At 41.2% G+C, this 18,945-nt stretch overlaps 1 protein-coding gene across 13 annotated transcripts in view; it reads left to right on the top strand.

Annotated features, from left to right (window-relative positions):
• ARHGEF33 (Rho guanine nucleotide exchange factor 33) overlaps positions 1-18,945 on the top strand; it is a 141,504-nt gene that overhangs the window by 35,843 nt on the left and 86,716 nt on the right. For 11 of the 13 annotated variants that reach the window (XM_034952980.2, XM_055108038.1, XM_055108037.1 and 8 more), the window contains exons 5-11: positions 767-910; positions 3,552-3,716; positions 4,359-4,480; positions 5,764-5,906; positions 10,396-10,455; positions 11,955-12,179; positions 18,511-18,640. In XM_034952980.2, coding sequence (XP_034808871.1) covers positions 767-910; positions 3,552-3,716; positions 4,359-4,480; positions 5,764-5,906; positions 10,396-10,455; positions 11,955-12,179; positions 18,511-18,640 — 989 coding nt within the window. The remainder of the gene's footprint in view (positions 1-766; positions 911-3,551; positions 3,717-4,358; positions 4,481-5,763; positions 5,907-10,395; positions 10,456-11,954; positions 12,180-18,510; positions 18,641-18,945) is intronic. The other 2 variants (XM_024927643.5, XM_034952984.3) reach the window with 1 other exon arrangement.

Raw genomic sequence — 18,945 nt, 5'->3', positions numbered from 1 at the left:
GAAAGTTTTCTAGGATTTGTAAATCCTGATTGAGACTCAGTCTCTTTTTGCCATTGAGGAATGTTCTTCTGATACTAGAGAAGTTAACTCTTCTAGGCCTGTGGTGTATCCAGGGATCGATAAGCACACCAGGCTGCATGTCAGTCTCAGTAAGGCCCTGCAAGAATGATGTGAAGGGTCAGCTTCTGCAGGGAATATAGAGGAGTAGATATGGGAAGTTTACTCTCGACATTCAGATTACTTGCTGCTCACTTTGTATTTTAAATAATTGGAAGATGGAAGTTGGCAGAAAACTCGTGTTGCTTCTGCAGTGACCCTGGTTTAGGGGGAAACCAAAGCAATTACCTTCGCCTCCTTGCCATCATGTATGTGCCACTGCAAAACACCTGGCTTTTGCTTTTATAGAATCATAGGAATTGGGAGGTTTCCCAAACCTTGACATTTATGACTTTGCAAGGTTCCCAAGGTACAGGTCCAGTCCCCCTAATTTACTTCTTGGTAGCCTCCTGGCCTGGGTAATGTGGCAAAAAGGAAGAAATGTCCATAAAACACAAGTTGAAATTTGTGAAAATTAAGTATGAGGCCTGAGGGATCTTTCATGAAAAAAAAAATTGGAAGACACTGACTAAAATTCATCTTAAGAAGAGTTAAGAAGCCAAGAAAAGAAAGAAAATTGAGAATCAGAAATTGAGAGCAGGAAATAGGAAGAATTCGGACTCCTCTCCCCTATTTCTTTGAGCCTAAGATGCCCTCTGTGGTACCGTAGGCTTCGAAGTACAAGTCTTCCCTGAACCTACCTCCAGCGGGAGCCCGCCTCCAGCGGCAGGATGGAGGGATCATAACCTCTCTAGAGCAGCTTCATGAAAAAATCAACGAGATGAGGAACGTGTTCAACTCGCTGGAGAACAAGGTAGACACCCATTTCTAATCCTTGGGGTGGGCTGTGGGCTGTCAAAAAAGAAAGCTGAAGAGAGAGCAGAGAAAAGATGTTAAGATCGTGTCTTCACAGTGTTCATAGTTTACAAGGGAGTGGTCAGGGTTGGTAGTTGAAAACCGCTCCGTAGGGGCTAAAGATACTAAGATCCCTCAGCATCTTAAAAGTGACATGTTGTATCAGGTGTGTGTTCTCCTGATGGCTTCCCCTCCCGGGCTGGTCAGGGCTGTGAAGCTGTTTACAAAGCAGTAGCAACACTTCAGTGGCAGGCACCCATGGAGCTCAGAGTAATATGTTGGTAGGAAATGGGCACATGACTCAAAAATAGCCTCAGAATTCCCAGAGTTCCTATGTCACCTGGCTGTTTGGGGAAAATTTTAATAATTTTTTGAGAGCTGGGGTTCTGCAGGGAGGAAGGTCCTTTTCCTAGGAGTCTGCTGCTGCCTTTTGGTCTCTGCAGAAAACTCTGCCTAAGGGAGCAAGGATAATGAAACCTATTTCTGTTGGATAGTGGTTCCCTTTTTATTTTTTTTTCCAAGCAGGAAACCTAAGTGAATGTCACTAAGAAGAATGTCAGCTTTCCTTCTTCCAATTTTAAAACTCGCATACATTTTTGATTTAATGTTATATAGCCATCAATTTTGTTTATTTTGCTCACAGAAGATACATTTACATAATGAAAAATTACCAGATCAGAAAGTGGTTGATCTGGTGATTTAATCCACCAGGATGACTGAATTAGGACATGAGCCAAAATCCATTGCAAAGATTAATTATAATTAAAACTGATTGAAATGAAAAATAGATTGCTCATGATGTTTCCCAGCCTTCTAGCCCCAAATACTTGACAGGCCCTGCTTTTTTCCTCAAAATGATCTGTCTGATTCCTCTTATTGCTCTCTATTCCCAGCAATCCTTCGTAAAGCACAATGAACCACAAAATCCTATATTTTAAAAATGTGATATAGGAGACAAAGTCACTGTATAGTGAGTGGGAGGTGCCATTGCAGGTGGGAATCATGTGGATGACCTGATTCTGAAAATGTTCAGAAATACACATTCAAAGAAACTTTGTTAAGGTATCTGGACTTTAGTTTTCATTCCTTTAAAGTAAAAATACTTGAGGCCGGGCACAGTGGCTCACGCCTGTAATCCCAGCACTTTGGGAGGCCAAGAAGGGTGGATCACCTGAGTTCAGGAGATCAAGACCAGCCTGACCAATATGGTGAAACTCTGTCTCTACTAAAAATACAAAAATTAGCCGGATGTGGTGGCGCATGCCTGTAATCCCAGCTACTTGGGAGGTTGAGGCAGGAGAATCACTTGAACCCGGAAGGCAGATGTTGCAGTGAGCCAAGATCATGCCACTGCACTCCAGCCTGGGCGACAGAGCAAGACCCTGTCTCAAAACAAGACAAAACAACAACAACAACAAAAACTTGATTATAGGATAAATCTTCTAAATGGTTCTGTTTTAAAGAGACATGTGGAGCTAAGAGTTCCTCCACTTGATAGAGTGTAAGATCATAAATGTCAAGAAAGTAATGTTATTATCCTGTTGTTACTATTAACTTACTGTCTGTTGAAAATGCTTTTTTCATTTGTTCAATAAATAAAACTGAACTTTAGAAGTGCTCCATTTTCTCCACATTTCTGTTTGTGCTTAACTTTTTGATTTACCACCTAAAGGGGGAGAAGAATGAACGTTTCTTGAACATCTGTGTACCAAGTATGCGCTATGGTAGGCAGCTTACCTACATTTACTCAGTTAATTCTCAAGGCAGCCCTGTGAAATAGATATTATTATAGCTATTTTATGGATGAGGAAACTGCTACAAAAAAGTTAACCAACATGCCTAAGGTCCTAGTACTTTAGGGTAGAACTAGGATTTGTACCCTACCTGATCCAAAACACCTCTTTCATGATGTCAAAGTTGACCTGCATGACGAGGACTGACTGCTGGAGATGATTCATATCACCATCAACAATATTCTGAGCTCCTACCATACCCTACCAGATATTTCTTTGCCTTCCTTATGAGTTAAAGCCCACCGTCATTGAAAATACTGTTACCTCCTTTCCCATGATATCATCCAAGAGTATTTTTTTTAAAAAAAACCTTCTTTCCTTTCAGATAAATTCTCAGTTATGCTTAGTTTTTACTCTATTTATTCTTTAATTTCTTAAGAAAACAAGAACTGAGTTTCCTTGCCTCTCATAATAACCAGAGAGAATATGACCCATTTTCTTCTTTCACATAATTCAAAGAGTTATTGGATCAAGATTCACATACATGTTTCTTTTCAAGCAAATCTCATTTTAATCAAAGGTGTTAGAATAAATCGAAGCTTGCAGAAGCACTTGTAAACTTAATTAACAGCTTGCTTTCTTGTCATTTAACAAGCTTCAGCATATGCTATATATAAAGAAGACACTCTTTTTTTTGATAAATGGGGCCATGGTTGTCTTAAGTTGTCCAAACTGAAGTACACTAGTAAATGAGGTCTGTAGATTTTCAGGAGGCTTGTTTCTCAAACAAAAGAAAAATTCAAGGTCCAATGGTGCCACTTACAGTAATTTCCAGCAAATTGAATTAACTTTTCATGCATTATTTAGTTGCAGGCCCTAGCCTCCGAACTCAAAACTGGTTTCACAGAAGCAATGCAAGAACTGTCAAGAATTCAACATGGAGAATATGCTTTGGAAGAAAAGGTTAAGAGCTGCAGATGTTCCATGGAAGAAAAAGTTACTGAGATGAAGAATTCATTAAACTATTTCAAGGTAGGCCTCTCTTTAATTTCCCTGCTGACAAGAGAATTTTGGTCTCAGTAACAGGAATAGAAAACTTGCCTTTTTCTGGCTGGGTGTGGTGGCTCACGCCTGTAATCCCAGCACTTTGGGAGGCCGAGGCAGGTAGATCACAAGGTCAGGAGTTCAAGACCACCCTGGCCAATATGGTGAAACCCCGTCTCTACTAAAAATATAAAAATTAGCCGGGTGTGGTGGCAGGCGCCTGTAGTCCCAGCTACTCGGGAGACTGAGGCAGGAGAATCGCTTGAGCCAGGAAGTGGAGGTTGTAGTGTGCTGAGATCACGCCACTGCACTCCAGCCTGGGCGACAGAGCAAGACTCTGTCTTAAAAAAAAAAAAAGAAAGAAAACTGCGTTTTTCCATAGCAGCCAAATATAAGAATTTTTCCTCTGGGCCATCCATAGTTATCAAGGAAAAATATCTTTCATGTTTTCTTTTTTGGAGCTCTGTGTTAAAATTTGAGGCCACGATGGAAGTAAATTTTTTAATCTCTCATTCATTCATTCATTCATTCATTCAATAAATATGTATTAAAAGTGTACAATGTGCTAGATTATGTTATATACTTTTACCCCATGTACCACGTTAAAACATAGCAATTCTTATTTTTTAGGAAGAGCTGAGCAATGCCATGTCGATGATCCATGCCATCACTTCCAAACAAGAAGAAATGCAACAGAAAATCGAGCAGCTTCAACAGGAGAAGCGAAGAGAATCTCGAAAAGTTAAAGCCAAGTGAGTGTCTTTTAAAAATGTACCAAAGGCAAACCCATAAGCAATGGCTTCTGCAGAGGCACCTGGTACACCTTCCCCACTATCAGTGTATAGCTAGCTGGCCACTGTGCTCCACAGCTTGGCATGCGATGGAGGTTATAGAATTATAAAATTGGTTAATACCAAAGATGGATGGTACCTATTACATAGAAAAATCCATTTAATACGATATGTAAAATGAAAGTGACACAAAATGGCATGAATGCTTTGATTACAAGTGTAAAAATATGTAAAATAACAACTAGAAAGATTTACTTAAAAATAATGATAGTTGTGTTAAGATAGTGGCACCATCAGTGATTTTCTTTTTTTATTAACTTTCTAAAATGTCTCTAATGCGATTATTATTTTAATTCTAGGGTTGAAAATAAATTTATGTTAAACGATGTCTGGACTAGGTTGAATCAAGTAAAGTTTCACCATTAAACATATATAATCTTTATTGCTACTTATTTGGTTTTCTTTTTCCTTTTTTGTTTCTTTTCTTTTCTTTTTTTTTTTTGGAGACAGAATCTTACCCTGTTGCCCACGCTGGAGTAGTGGTATGATCACAGCTCACTGCAGCCTTGAACTCCTGGGCTCAAATGATTCTCCCACCTTAGTCTCCTGAGTAGCTGGGACTATAGGTGTGGCCATCACGCTAGCTAATTTTAAAAAAAATTATAGAAATGGGTTTCCTTATGTTTTCCCAGGCTGGTCTTGAACTCCTGGGCTCAAGTGATCCTCCCACCTTGGCCTCCCAAAGTGGTGGGATTACAGGCATGAGCCACAGTGCTCAACTTACTTATGTGTTTTTAATATTACCAAATTGAAAATAGAAATGTAGGAATAATATGTGTGTGACCCTGGAGAACAGGTTGTTTTCAGGAGAGGACCTGCTGCTTCCTGATACTTTTGAGTTGCATTGCTAAGCGAATATAAATCATTTCAAGCAAATTGTCACCACTGCAGACTCTAAAGGTCCCGATGATAAAGAAGCCAGCAACAGAAAAATAAGAATGTGGATGTTATAATTAGAAGGGTGATTTGTAAATATTTGAAGTTTTTTCTCCAGCTGAGATAATGAATTAAGTTGAACCATATGAATTGCTAGTATTTGACCACTTTTAATTTTCAAAAATAGCAATTTATATAGTTCAACCTAATAATTCAGACATTTTCTTGAGTTGTTCTGAACTGAATCTCCTCGTAACCTATCAGATATTAAGAACCAGAATAGCCTTGTCTTTGTTTCTCTTTCCTAGGAAAACTCAAAAAGAAGAGCACAGCTCACAGGCCGGGCCTGCCCAAGCACAAGGAAGTCCTTTTCGTTCTATCAATATCCCTGAGCCTGTTCTTCCAAGCGAAGACTTTACCAACCTTTTGCCTTCTCAGGCCTACGAGAAAGGTACAGTTCACAAATCATACTGAATTAGTCAAGTATTTTTTTCCCAATTCCCCCAATTAAGAATGGGCTTAAACCCTCCATCTTTGTTAGAAGAAAATGGTGTATTGCCTAGAATTTTTCTGCTTGTAACTGGAATTCAGAAGAATCCAGAGGATCTAAGAGACCACAAGAGTGCCCAATTTTAAATATTTTTTTTTTGGTGTGTGGTCGGGGGAATACTAATCTGGATACTTCTAAATTTCAATTGAATTAAAAATAATTTATTGTACAATCATTACTATGCTAACCCATAAGACAGAAATGTTAGAAAAAAATCACTTACTCTAACAAGTCATTTTATTGGCAGTCTAACTCAGCACCTGTCTTTCTCTGGAAAACCAGAGCTGATGCTGCCTGTGGGCTGAAACAGTTACCAATCTCATTCCTGACCTTAGGGATGTTAGAACAGATATTAAAAAATGGTACCGAAGAAACTGGCTTTCCAGTGGAAGTCAGAGTTTTGGTTATTAACTTACGTTCAACTCAGGAAAAGTAAAAAACAAAAAAAATTTGCCATGTCTTTGTATCCTCAACCATGTCTAGCAAAGCACCTATACACAGAAAAATATGTAGATATTAACGTTGTTTAGATGACATTTCCTCTTATTTATGGTCTCACGTAGAAAGTCCTCAAAAGAAAGACTCAATGATTTCTCAACTGTCAGTGTGTCAAAGACAGGGTTGGTGGTTTTCTATGCTTAAGATGAATGGAACAATTTGGTTTATATACTCATAGACAATGTGTATTCTGAATAACTGAATCTAAAAATCTAAATCAAGTAGCTTTTAACTGGCATACTTCAAAGTACAGATTTGCCTTTTTAATATTTTTTATTATCTTTTTTTTTGAGACAGAGTCTCGCTCTGTCACCCAGGCTGGAGTGCAGTGGCACGATCTCGGCTCACTGCAACTTCTGCCTCCCAGGTTCAAGTGATTCTCCCACCTTTGCCTCTGCCTCCCAAGCAGCTGGGTCTACAGGCGTCACCATGCACGGCTAATTTTTTGTATTTTTAGTAGAGACAGGGGTTTCACCATGTTGGCCAGGCTCATCTCGAATTCCTGATTTCAAGTGATCCACCTGCCTTGACCTCCCAAAGTGCTGGGATTACGGGTGTGAGCCACCGTGCCCGGCTTGCCTTTTTATTTTTATTTTTTTTACCTATTTGCGTAATTCATTGAGAGACTGATAGGTGCAGCCTGGGAAAACTCACTTGGTCCATCTGGGGACCGGGTTCATTGCAGGTGGCTCTATTTTCTTTCCTCTAAGACATGAACAGCTCTACATAAAAGGATGATCCTCTCTGGGAAAGAGTATAGTATAGGATAGGCTTAGAATGTAAAAGTCAGTTCAGTGGCAGGTCTGGAGCAGCTAAACATGTTCATAAGATAAAAGGTTGAAAATTATCTTTACAAAGTAAATTTGTGCATGTTTAGACAATGTGTAACAGCCCCCAAGGACTTAAATAATCACAGAATGTGTGGACTCCACTGAAAACAGCTGATCCAGATGATTTCAGTGCCTACATGGATTTCAATGAACTATTTAGTGGCAATTCCTCCTTCCTTTCCTCCTGTATAGACATGGTCATAGTTTATTCTACTGAGTTGCCGCAGAAATTTAAGAATAATGTGCCATGATAAGACATTCTGCACATACTTGGTGGCAGCTTGTGTTAAAACTCAGGGCTCAAGAACCAAACACTCAGAAAGTCTTGGCTTATGCACTGTTGATAAAATGGTACAACTGTTATCTATTGTCCCAAAATTCAGTAGCTTAAAATAGCAAACATTCATGGTTCACAGTTTCTCTGAGTCAGAAATCTGTGCACAGCTTAGGTGAGTGCCTCTGGCTCAAGGTCTCTCATTAAGGCTGTAATCAAGGTGCTGGCCATGGCTGTCATCTCAGGTGAAGGCTCTACTCATGCGGGATCTATACCAAGCTTATGACGTGGTTATTGGCAGGCTCCAGTTCTTGTAACCTGGGCCTCTCCAAGTTGCTGCCTTACAATTTGGCAGCTAGCTTCTCGCAGGGCAAGTGATCTAAAAGAATGCTCAATACAGAAGCCACAGTGGGTTTTTTTGTTTTGTTTTGTTTCTTTTTTTGAAACAGAGTTTTGCTCTTGCCGCCCAGGCTGGAGTACAATGGCGCGATCTCGGCTCACTGCAACCTCCACCTCCTGGGTTCAAGCAATTCTCCAGCCTCAGGTTCAAGCAATTCTCCAGCCTCAGCATCCTGAGTAGCTGGAATTACAGGCACCCGCCACCATGCCTTGCTAATTTTTGTATTTTTAGTAGAGACACGGTTTTGCCATGTCTCTGGTCTCAAACTCCTGACCTCAAGTGATCTGTCCACCTTGGCCTCCCTTGCTGGGATTACAGGTGTGAGGCACCACGACCGACCCATAGTCTTTTTATAACCTAATCTTAGAAATGGTATTCCATTTTTTCTGTCATATTCTATTCATTAGAGACTAATCAGTAAATCCAGCCTTTACCTAAGGGAAAGGATTACATAAGGACGTAAATGCTAAGGGGTGGGGATAATTGGAGCCATCTGGAGCTGCTTACCACAAATGGCTGATGGCCCCATTTGAGAAGGCAGCCAATTTATGTGAGCCATGATGCAACATCATTTATGTGCCTGATAATTGTAGAACTTGTCAGTTTGAAAATGTCATTTTACAGGCCCAAGTATACCTTTCCTTTAGGTTCCTTTCCCCACACAAGAAACTCTCAAGATGTTTAGCCTCCCTACTCCTGACATATTCTTGCTCGAGAAAATTGAAAACTCATTTTTTTGAAAGCTGTGGTTTTATTATCCATCTCTTCTTTCTTACTTTGTATTTATTCTACCCGCTCAATATTGGCTTTCATCCTTACCACTCCTGATAGTTTTTGGTACCCTTGATACCCACCTTCTTGAAACATTCTCCTTCTTTTGGCTGACACTGTGCTTCTTTGATTTTACACCTACTTTCTGGATGCTCCTTCTTAGATTCTCTTTGATTCCTCATCACCCTCAGAATAAAGTCCAAGTTCCTTAACACAGTTTACATGGCCGTGTTTTAACTTGCCTCTGCTTTTCTCTTCAGACTTATATTTTGTTACCCTCGACTTCTCCCTCTGCATTCAAGCCACCCTGAGGTTTTCCCTCCCTCCATCCCTCCCCCTTCTCTCCCTCCCTCCCCCTTTTCTCTCTTCCTCCCGCTTCTCTCCCTCCCTCCCCCACTCTCCCTCCATCCCTCCCCCTTCTCTCCCTCCCTCCCCCTTCTCTCCCTCCCTCCCCCTTTTCTCCCTTCCTCCGGCTTCTCTCCCTCCCTCCCCCCTCTCTCCCGCTTCTCTCCCTCCCTCCCCCCTCTCTCCCTCCCTCCATCTCAGGCACTGTTTTAGGTGGTAAGATATAGGAATGAACAAAACAACAAAAATTCCAGCCTTCATGGAGACTTTCCTCTGAGGCAAGCAGACAATAAACAAGTAAGATATGTAGTATGTTAGAGAGTGATGAGTTAAGGAAAAAAATAAGTAAAGAGGAATTGTAATTTTAAATAGAGTGCCAGGCAAAGACCTGAAGGAAGTGAGAAAGTTCACTTATGGGTACTGAGGGGAAGAAACGGAGCAGCCAGTGTCAGGGTCCCGTGAGAATATGACTGACGTGTTCAAGGAATACCAAGAAGACCAACGGGGGTAAAGCAGAGTGAATCAGGGAGAAAACAGTAGGTGCAGTTAAAAAAAAAAAAAAACAGCAGGCATGAGTTGGGGGCAGATATTCCAGGGCTGTATGATCATTATAAGGGCTTTGGCTTTTACACTGAAATGGGAGCCATTGGAGGGCTAAGCAGAGAAGTGATAGGGTCTGGTTTATTCTGTTTTTGAGACAGGGTCTTGCTCTGTCACTCAGGCTGGAGTGCAGTGTCACAATCTTAGCTCACTGCAGCCCCAACCTCCTGGGTTCAAGCGATCCTCCTATTTTAGCCTCCCAGGTAGCTGGGACCACAGGCACATACCACCATGCCCAGCTAATTTCTGAGTTTTTTTGGGGGGAGGGGGTGGGGGGTAGAGATGGAGTTTTGTCATGCTGCCCAGGCTGGCTTACATTTTAACAGTACCATTCTGTCTCTTTTTATTATTACCATCATACCACTGCCACCACCATTATAGTTAAACAACTATTTAACTCTTACAATATGCCAGGTAGAACTTCAAGCAGTTTACAAATACTAACTTATTTATTTCTTATTGTAATCCTTGAGGTAAGTACCACTATTATATCTTTTTACAGCTGAGAAAATAGCACTTGCCACACTATACTGTAATTTCTTTTTTTTACTGCTCTGCCTCTCCCATGAAACTGTAGAATCTCTGAGTCTGCCCCCAGTGCCAGGCTCGTGGAAGGTGCTTAGTCCATGTTAGTGGAATGAACGCTGAATGAATGCTTTCCTTTCTCTGCAGCCCAAGAGTCCAGATCTGTTCATGTAGGAGACAGTAATGTAAAAGGAATGATGGGTCCTGGTAAGTGACTCTTCTCTGAGTTTTCTTTTCTTCCAGCAATTCCATTATTTTCCACTTCTATCTTCCCTGCTTCCACTTCCTTAGTTTCAAACCAGGCATGAAAGAACTCACAAAAGATAAAGTTATGAAGTCACGAAGATTCCAAGATGTATACTAGAGCAGGTCAGTGACTCATTTGAACCAACGAGAGAGAAGGGCTAGGGAAGCTTAAGACAAAACCAGTATGTTTCATTCTTTCTGGCTTATTTCAATGACTAATAAATTCACATTTGCCAAAAACTTGCAGGTGAATGTAGCATGATGTAAGTTTTCCGTGGATCACACACTGTATAGTTTAATTCAAAAGTTACTTACTTTTACATCTGTGTAGTGCAGGTAATAAAGGACTAAATAATAGAAAAGAAACAAAAGAAGATAAAAGAAAACAAAATTTTAAAAGGGATTTACTTAATTGACAATTCACCAGGATTTTATAAATTATTTAAGCTTCCCTCTCTCCTTCCTTTCTAGCATTAGGGTCAAGGGAAAAATGGCCAAATAAGACATTGTTTTTGGCACCCTTCCTCCTCCTCTTTCTGTTTCTCTTCCCAGGAGTGCTCCAGCATCTGGTGTGCTCACCTGAAAGGAAGCAGATATAAGGAGTCAATACATACTATAAATTAGCTATACTATTTGATAAATTCATTTTAGAAAACTCCTTATATAGTAAAGACTATGTATAAAGCATAGAGGATGTATAGACCAGAAACAGAGGGAACCCCGTGCAGCTGTGGACACTTTTAATCCTTAATTGGTATATTTAATCCTCAAGGGATAGTTGTACCCAAAGAGAGGCAGATTCGTTAAGAGTTAGCAACAAGGCCAGGCACGGTGGCTCACGCCTGTAATCTCAGCACATTGAGAGCCTGAGGCAGGTGGATCACCTGAGGTCAGGAATTCAAGACCAGCCTGGCCAGCATGGTGAAACCTCAGCTCTACTAAAAATATAAAAATTAGCTGGGCGTGGTGGCACACACCTGTAATCCCAGCTCCTTGGGAGACTGAGGCAGGAGAATCGCTTGAACCCAGGAGGCAGAGGTTGCAGTGAGCCGAGATCGCCCCATTGCACTCCAGCCTGGGTGACAAAAGCGAAACTCCGTCTCAAAAAAAAAAAAGTAACAAACTTTTTTTTTTTTTTGAGATGGAGTCCCACTCTGTCACCCAGGCTGGAGTGCAGTGGCACAATCTCGGCTCACTGCTTCCTCTGCCTCCCGAGTTCAAGCCATTCTCCTGCCTCAGCCCCCTGAGTAGCTGGGACTACAGGTGCCCGCTACCACGCCCAGCTAATTTTTTATATTTTTAGTAGAGACAGGGTTTCACCATGTTAGCCAGGATGGTCTCAATCTCCTGACTTCGTGATCCGCCTGCCTCGGCCTCCGAAAGTGGTAACAAACATATTTTTTAAAAAGATTTTGATATCAGTTTTCTTTTTTTCCCCGCCCCTCCCCCCACCCCACCAGGAGTGAACCCAACAACTCCAGAAGCAGAAGAAAACCTCAAGTCTTGCCTCTCGGCTGATATCCAGTCCAAGGGCCATCTCCCATCTGGCATGTGGAGGCAGCCTAAGGATGGTAAAGAATGGGGTGAAGAATACGTCACAAAAGACCACCCAGATAAACTCAAGGAGGCTGGCCAGGGTAGACACAGCTCCTTGGAAAACGTTTTATGTGAAACCTCCTTAGCTGGTAAGTTCCAAGGGGGAATGCAGGCTAATAGTTTAAAGAACAGGATGTACCAGAGCTTTGAACTCAAAGGCGAGAATCCTTGCAGTTTAGATTCAGTGGACACATGAGGCCACCTAGTTCCTGGTTTCCTTTTCAGATGAACTAAAGCCTATAGAGGTAAAGGGACTCATTAGAGGTCACAGGGCCAGTGACTACCACCTTGATTCTGCATGTTCAAGACACTTAGTAATGGAGTGCTGTGGGCGGGAGGGGGAAAGCATAAGGTTGGTGGAGAAGGCAGAACTATTTAGCCAGTGATGTGGAATCTTCTAGAAACAAGCCTTTCATCAACAGTCTACCACCAAAATATCACACACTGCAACAGAGCCTGTCCTCCCTCCTTTTTCCCTCCCTCCTTCCCTTCATATCACAAAGTATTGCTGAACAATTACTGTGTCAGACAATGGCATTTCCCCCTGGCTATTTGGGGGGAGGTAATTTTTAAAAATTATTTTGAATTTTTAAAGTCAAATACATGAAAAAAAAGTATTAAAAGGTTTGTTATGAAGAAGAGCACCAACAACTTTAAACTCTTTTGACCGTTTTTTCTGGTACTTGCTTCCATGTTTTCTTTTCGGGGGCATGGGGGAGGGAGAATGGCAGGCTCAGGCTGGGTATGCAGTCTTCCCCTGGTTCTATGTTTTTAAAAGATGTTTAGCCAGGCATGGTGGTTCACACTTGTAATCCCAGCACTTTGGGAGGACAGGTGGGAGGATCCATTGGGCCCAGGAGTTGGAACTAGCCTGGGCAACATAGTGAGACCCCTGTCTCTACAAAAAATAAAAAAACAAAGTAGCTGGGCCTCCTGGCATGTGCCTGTGGTCTCCGCTACATGGGAGTCCAAGGTAGGAGGATCACTTGAGCTCAGGAGGTCGAGGCTGCATTGAGCTATGATAGTGCCATTGCACTCCAGCCTAGGCAACAGAACAAGACCCTAACTCAAAAAAAAATTTTTTTACACTATTTTTTTTACTAATACTTTATTGAAGGTGAATTTACATAGAGTAAAATTCACAGAGCTTACATTTAAGCTAATAGACATTTTACATGTGTCTATCCCCTGTGATCACCACCCAGATCAAGATATACAATATTTCTGTGCATGAAAGAACCTGAGAAAGTTCTTTCATGCACTTTGCCAGTCAATATCCACCCAAAGAACCACCATTATGACTTCTATACCACAAATTAGTTTTGTCTGTTCTTAAACTTCATGTAAATGGAATAACACAGTGTACTCTTTTGTGTCTGGCCTCTTTCTCCCAACATAATGTTTTTTAAATAAGATTTATGCATATTTTTGCACACAATTCATTCCTTTTTATTAATCACATTGAATGAATTTATCACATTTTTAAAAATCCATTCTTCCATTGATGGACATTTTTTTTTGAGACAGAGTCTTGCTCTTTCACTGAGGCTGGAGTGCAATGGCGTGATCTTGGCTCCCTGCAACATCTGCCTCCCAGGCTCAAGTGATTCTCCTGCTTCAGCCTCCTGAGTAGCTGGAATTATAGGCGTGCACCACCACGTCTGGCTAATTTTTATATTTTTAGTAGATACAGGGTTTTCACTATGTTGGCCAGGCTAGTCTTCAACTCCTGATATCAAGTGATCTGCCTGCCTTGGCCTCCCAAAGTGCTGGGATTACAGGCATAAGCCACTGTGCCTAGCTAGCTATGAATATTCTTGTACAAATTTTTTTTTAGCGGGGGGATGTATGCCCTCATTTCTCTTGGGTGTATACCTAGGAGTAAAATCTCTGGGTTGTAGGTTATGATTATGTTTAACTTTAAAAGAAAATGTCAAGCAGTTTTCTAAAGCAGTTGGCTAATACTCCCACTAGCAATGTTTGAGAGCCCAGTTGCTTCACATACTTTCCAATACTTGGGAAGGATGGTTAGTCCTTTCAATGTTAGCCATTCTCAGGGATGTGTACTGGTATCACACTGTAGTTTTAATTTGCACTTCCCTGATGATTATTAGTATTAAGTATGTTTTTATATGCTTATTGGCTATTCATATATTCTTCTTTTATAAGGTGCCTAAGTCCATTGCCCAACTTTTTTTGAAGCAGGGTCTTGCTCTGTTGCCCAGGCTGGAGTGCAGTGGCATAATCACAGCTCACTTCAGCCTTGATCTCCTGGGCTTACGTGATTCTTCCTCCTCAGCCTCCCAAGGAGCTAGGACTACAGGTGTGCACCACTGCACCCAGCTGTCAATTTTAAACTCTTAAAATAGCTCGTGACTTTCTTGTCTTTCTGAGAAACCTTTGCTATCTCACAGTTGTGAAGGTACTCTGGTATGCTTTCTTCTAAAATCTTTGTAGTTTTAGCTTTCACATTTAGGTCTATGACTTATGGTGAATAAATTTTGACGTACAGTGTGAGAAAGGGCTCCAGGTTCATTTTTTTTCCAGATGGCTATCCAGTTGTTTCAGCATCATTAATTGAAAATACCTTCTGTTTCCCATTGTTGTATGTAGAAAGTCAAGTGGTCTTATATGGGTATCTAATTTTAGACTCTCCTTTTAAAAATTCCAATTATCAGATAATTGACATCTTGACAGTATTGAGTCTTCCATTTAAAGAACATGGTATATCTCTTCATTTATATAGATCTTGAATTTTTCTTAGCAATATAACAGAAACTTTACTATTTACATCATCAATGTTTTTAGTTTTTATTTATTTTTATCCATTTAGTTTTTCAGAGGTGGGGGTTTCCCTTTGTTGCCCAAGCTGGCCTCAACATCCTGGGCTCAAGTGATCCACCTGCCTCAGCCTCCCAGGTAGTTGGCACTACAGGCACAAGCCACTATGCCCAGCCATCTTTCTTTTTTTTTTTAAAGAGCATTTGCCTCCGTCATCCTATTCTGCTTTGGCCCAATGTACTCCCATCATCCTGGGACTTTCCAGTCTTCTTAAGAATTCCCTTTATATTTCTCCTCTGTTCGATTCCTGTTTGTTGCTGTTGTTGATTTTTTTCATCTTCTGTATCCTTGGTTTCTTGGTTTACTCCTGGTTTTGGTGGAACACATCATCCAGTAGTTTCCACATATGTAATCACTTGGCGGGTCCTTCTTGCCGGCTTGCTGTGCAGGTGGAGCTGATTTACTGCAACTGCTGTATTGCAACTGAGAAAAAGTTGAATAAACATACAGCAAGCTATTGCAGCAGACCAGAGTTTATTACTCAAATCAATCTCCCTGAAAATTCAGAGACTGGAGTTTTTTTAAGGATAATTTGGTGGGCAGGGGGTTATGCAGATGAAATCACAGGGATGTGGTCTTCATATGCTGAGTCAGCCTCTGGGTGAGGGCCACAGGACTAGTTGAGTCATGGGTGTGGGTCCAGGTGGAGTCAGTCAGCTTCCAGAAATGCAAAAGTCTGGAAAAATGTCTCAAAAGACCAATCTTAGGTTCTACAGTAGTGATGTTATCTATAGGAATAACCAGGGAAGTTACAAATCTTGCCACCTCCAGAACAATGGCTGATTATCATTTAACTATGCCTACATCTTAGTGTAATTCATAATATGAATTCATAATTCATAATCCTAAACTTTTGGCCTTTCATTAGTTTTTCAAAGCCAGTTTGGGTACCAAATTGGAGGGTGTGGGGTTAGTTTGGGGAAGGGCTATTATCATCCTTGCTTTAAGTTGAACTATGAACTAAATAAATCCCAAAATCTCAGCCTATGCTCAGGAATATACAAGGGCAGCTTGAGGTTAGATGTAAGATGGAGTCAGCTATGTCAGATTTCTCTTGCTGTCATAATTTTGCAAAAATGCTTTCACATAGTTGATTAATAATTTGGCCAAATAAGACATCTTTTTTCCTCATGATTTTGAAGCAATTGTTCCACTGTCCTCTAACTTCTAATTTTGCTATTAGGAAGTCCAGTACCATTCTGATACTCAGTTTTTTGCATGTTACCTGATTTTTCTTTTTCTTTTTTTTTTTGAGACGGAGTCTTGCACTGTCACCCAGGCTGGAGTGCAGTGGTGTGATCTCAGCCCACTGCAACCTCTGGCTGCCAGGTTCAAGCAATCCCCCTGCCTCAGCCTCCCGAGTAGCTGGGACTACAGCCGTCCACCACCACACCTGGCTAATTTTTGTATTTTTAGTAGAGATGGGGTTCGCCAGGTTGGCCAGGCTGGTCTCCAATTCCTGACCTCGTGATCCGCCCGCCCCGGCCTCCCAAAGTGCTGGGATTACAGGTGTGAGCCACTGTGCCCAGCCCGTTACCTGATTTTTCTATCTGGTAACTTTTAGGATCTTGTTTTTATTCGTGGTGTGCTAAACTTTCACAGTGATGTGATATGCCTTGTAATGATGTGAGTCTTTTTTATTAATTTTGCTGGGCACAAGGGTCCTTTTCTCTGGAAATACATGTCTTGGGATTTTTTTTTTTGCCTGTTATTAATTTGATAATATCTTCTCATCCATTTTCTTTCTTTTTTCTGAAACTTCTACTAATTTGATGTTGGACCTCTTGGATTGATTTCTCAACTGCCATCTTTTGCTCTTCTATTTTTCTTCAATACATCTCTCTTTTTTTTTTTTTTTTTTTTGAGACAGAGTCTTGCTCTGTCACACCCAGGAGGAGTGCAGTGGCATGATCTCGACTCACTGCCACCTCTGCCTCCCGGGTTCAAACTATTCTCCTGCCTCAGCCCCCTGAGTAGCTGGATGACAGGTGCACACCACTATGCCCAGCTAATTTTTGTATTTTTAGTAGAGACGGGGTTTCACCATGTTGGCAAGTCTCGACGTTTTGACCTTCTGATCTGCCCATCTCGGCCTCCCAAAGTGCTGGGATTACAGGTGTGAGCCACCACGCCCAGCCCCTCTTATCTTTTTTTTTTTTTTTTTAAGAAAGGGAGATTTCTTTTCTTCATCTTCTACCCTTTTAATTTTTTCTATCTTTTAAGCAATGTTTAAAAGTTTCTCCTTTTTAAAAATTAGCCTCTCTTTTTAAAAATAGCATCCTGCAGTTGTTAAATGACTGGAATATGTTTCTTATATTTCTTTGAGAATATGAATTGTAAGATTAAAAATTTTTATTCTTTTGTATCCTGCATTGTCTCTGTTTCTTCAGGGTCCCCCCTCCTTATAAAAAAAATACGTGTATATGCTTTTTTCTTCTCATTCTTTTATAGTATAAGCTTTATGCAAATGTATGAGCATCCTTAGCTAAATGTATGTAAGAAAGAGCTCTTAGAAAAACTCTGGAAATTTTGTATTGACCGAGCTTGTCAATCAGTGGGCTTCATTATAGACAGGCTAATCAGATGGCAAATTAACTTTTGATAATTGACCTCTTTTTGTTTTTTGAGACAGAGTCTTGCTCTGTCACCCAGGCTGGAGTGCAAGGGCGTGATCTCAGCTCACTGCAACCTCCGCCTCCTGGGTTCAAGCAATCCTCCTGCCTCAGCCTCCCGAGTAGCTGGGATTACAGGCGTGTGCCACCACATCTGGTTAATTTTTGTATTTTTAGTAAAGATGGGGTTTTGCCATGTTAGCCAGGCTGGTCTCGAACTCCTGACCTCAGGTGATCTACCCGCCTTGGCCTCCCAAAGTGCTAGGATTACAGGCATGAGCCACCATGTCCGGCTGATAGCTGACCTCTTTGTGTCAGTGTCTGTGGATCTTTTTCCCTTGGGCAGTTCAGTTTCTCAAGTGGAAGACCCTCCAATCTCCTGCCTGAAGAGTTTAAACCTGGCTTCTGGCACTCTGGGATCTACAGGGGAAGGAGGCTGAGGGAAATCTCACTGTTCAGTATGAAGCCTTCCCTGAGTCCCTTTGTTTTCATTTTAGCATCTGAACTCTACTATGTCTAAAGTCTTTAGCGCAGATCCCAGAAACCAGGGCTTCTCTAGTTTCATTTTTCTTGTTTGCCATGGGGAGGAAGTGAGGAAGCCATCTGGTATGGGGGTGAGGATCTGGAGGTTCAATTGCCCCATATGTATACTTTCAATGATTGCTCCTGCTTTCAGCATTGTCCCTTATTTGCACTATCTATATTGCCCCTGGTGTCTCCAATCCTTGAGCTTTCCAGATGCTTCTCAGCAGATTTTCCAGCTGCAGATGGGGACACCAAGACTTTGTGCCCTTTGCTCTGCTGAATGAATTACTGCGCCTCCATTCTGCTTTCTACCTTTCAAAAACTTGCAGATGGTTTTTTTTTTATTGCTTTCAATATCCTTTTATCACTTTTATTGCTTGCATTTAATGGGATTTTAGGAAGAAATGGTTAATATCAAGTCCTCTTTGGTTTGTTTCTAAAGCTAAAAGACAGACTGTGGCCCTGGAACTGCTTGAATCTGAAAGAAAATATGTCATTAACATCTCTCTGATCTTGAAGATAAAAGCCACATTCCAGGGGTCAGATGGAAAGAGGAATTCCAAAGAGAGAAGGTATCCATGCACTCATTGCCTTTGCTTTTCAGATTGATTAGGATTTAAGGTAAGTGGTTTATTGTTTCCACTTTGGGATTTCTGGGGCCTATAAAGAGTTCCAGAAATAGTCTTTGAAAAGAGAAGAGGCAGTGATGGCAGATGTCTCGGTTCACTTTGTGCTGCTATGACAGAATATCGTAGACTGGATAACTTTTAATGAACAGAAATTTATTCTCTCACAATTCTGGAGACTGGGGAGTCTAAGATCGAGGTGCTGGCAGATTGAATCTCTGGTTCCAAGATGGCACTTTGTTGTTGTGTCT

Source organism: Pan paniscus, chromosome 12 (genome assembly GCF_029289425.2).
Source record: "Pan paniscus chromosome 12, NHGRI_mPanPan1-v2.0_pri, whole genome shotgun sequence".
Taxonomy (NCBI): domain Eukaryota; kingdom Metazoa; phylum Chordata; class Mammalia; order Primates; family Hominidae; genus Pan; species Pan paniscus.
Note: the sequence above shows the minus strand (reverse complement) of the source record. Positions and strands in the feature narration are given on the sequence as shown.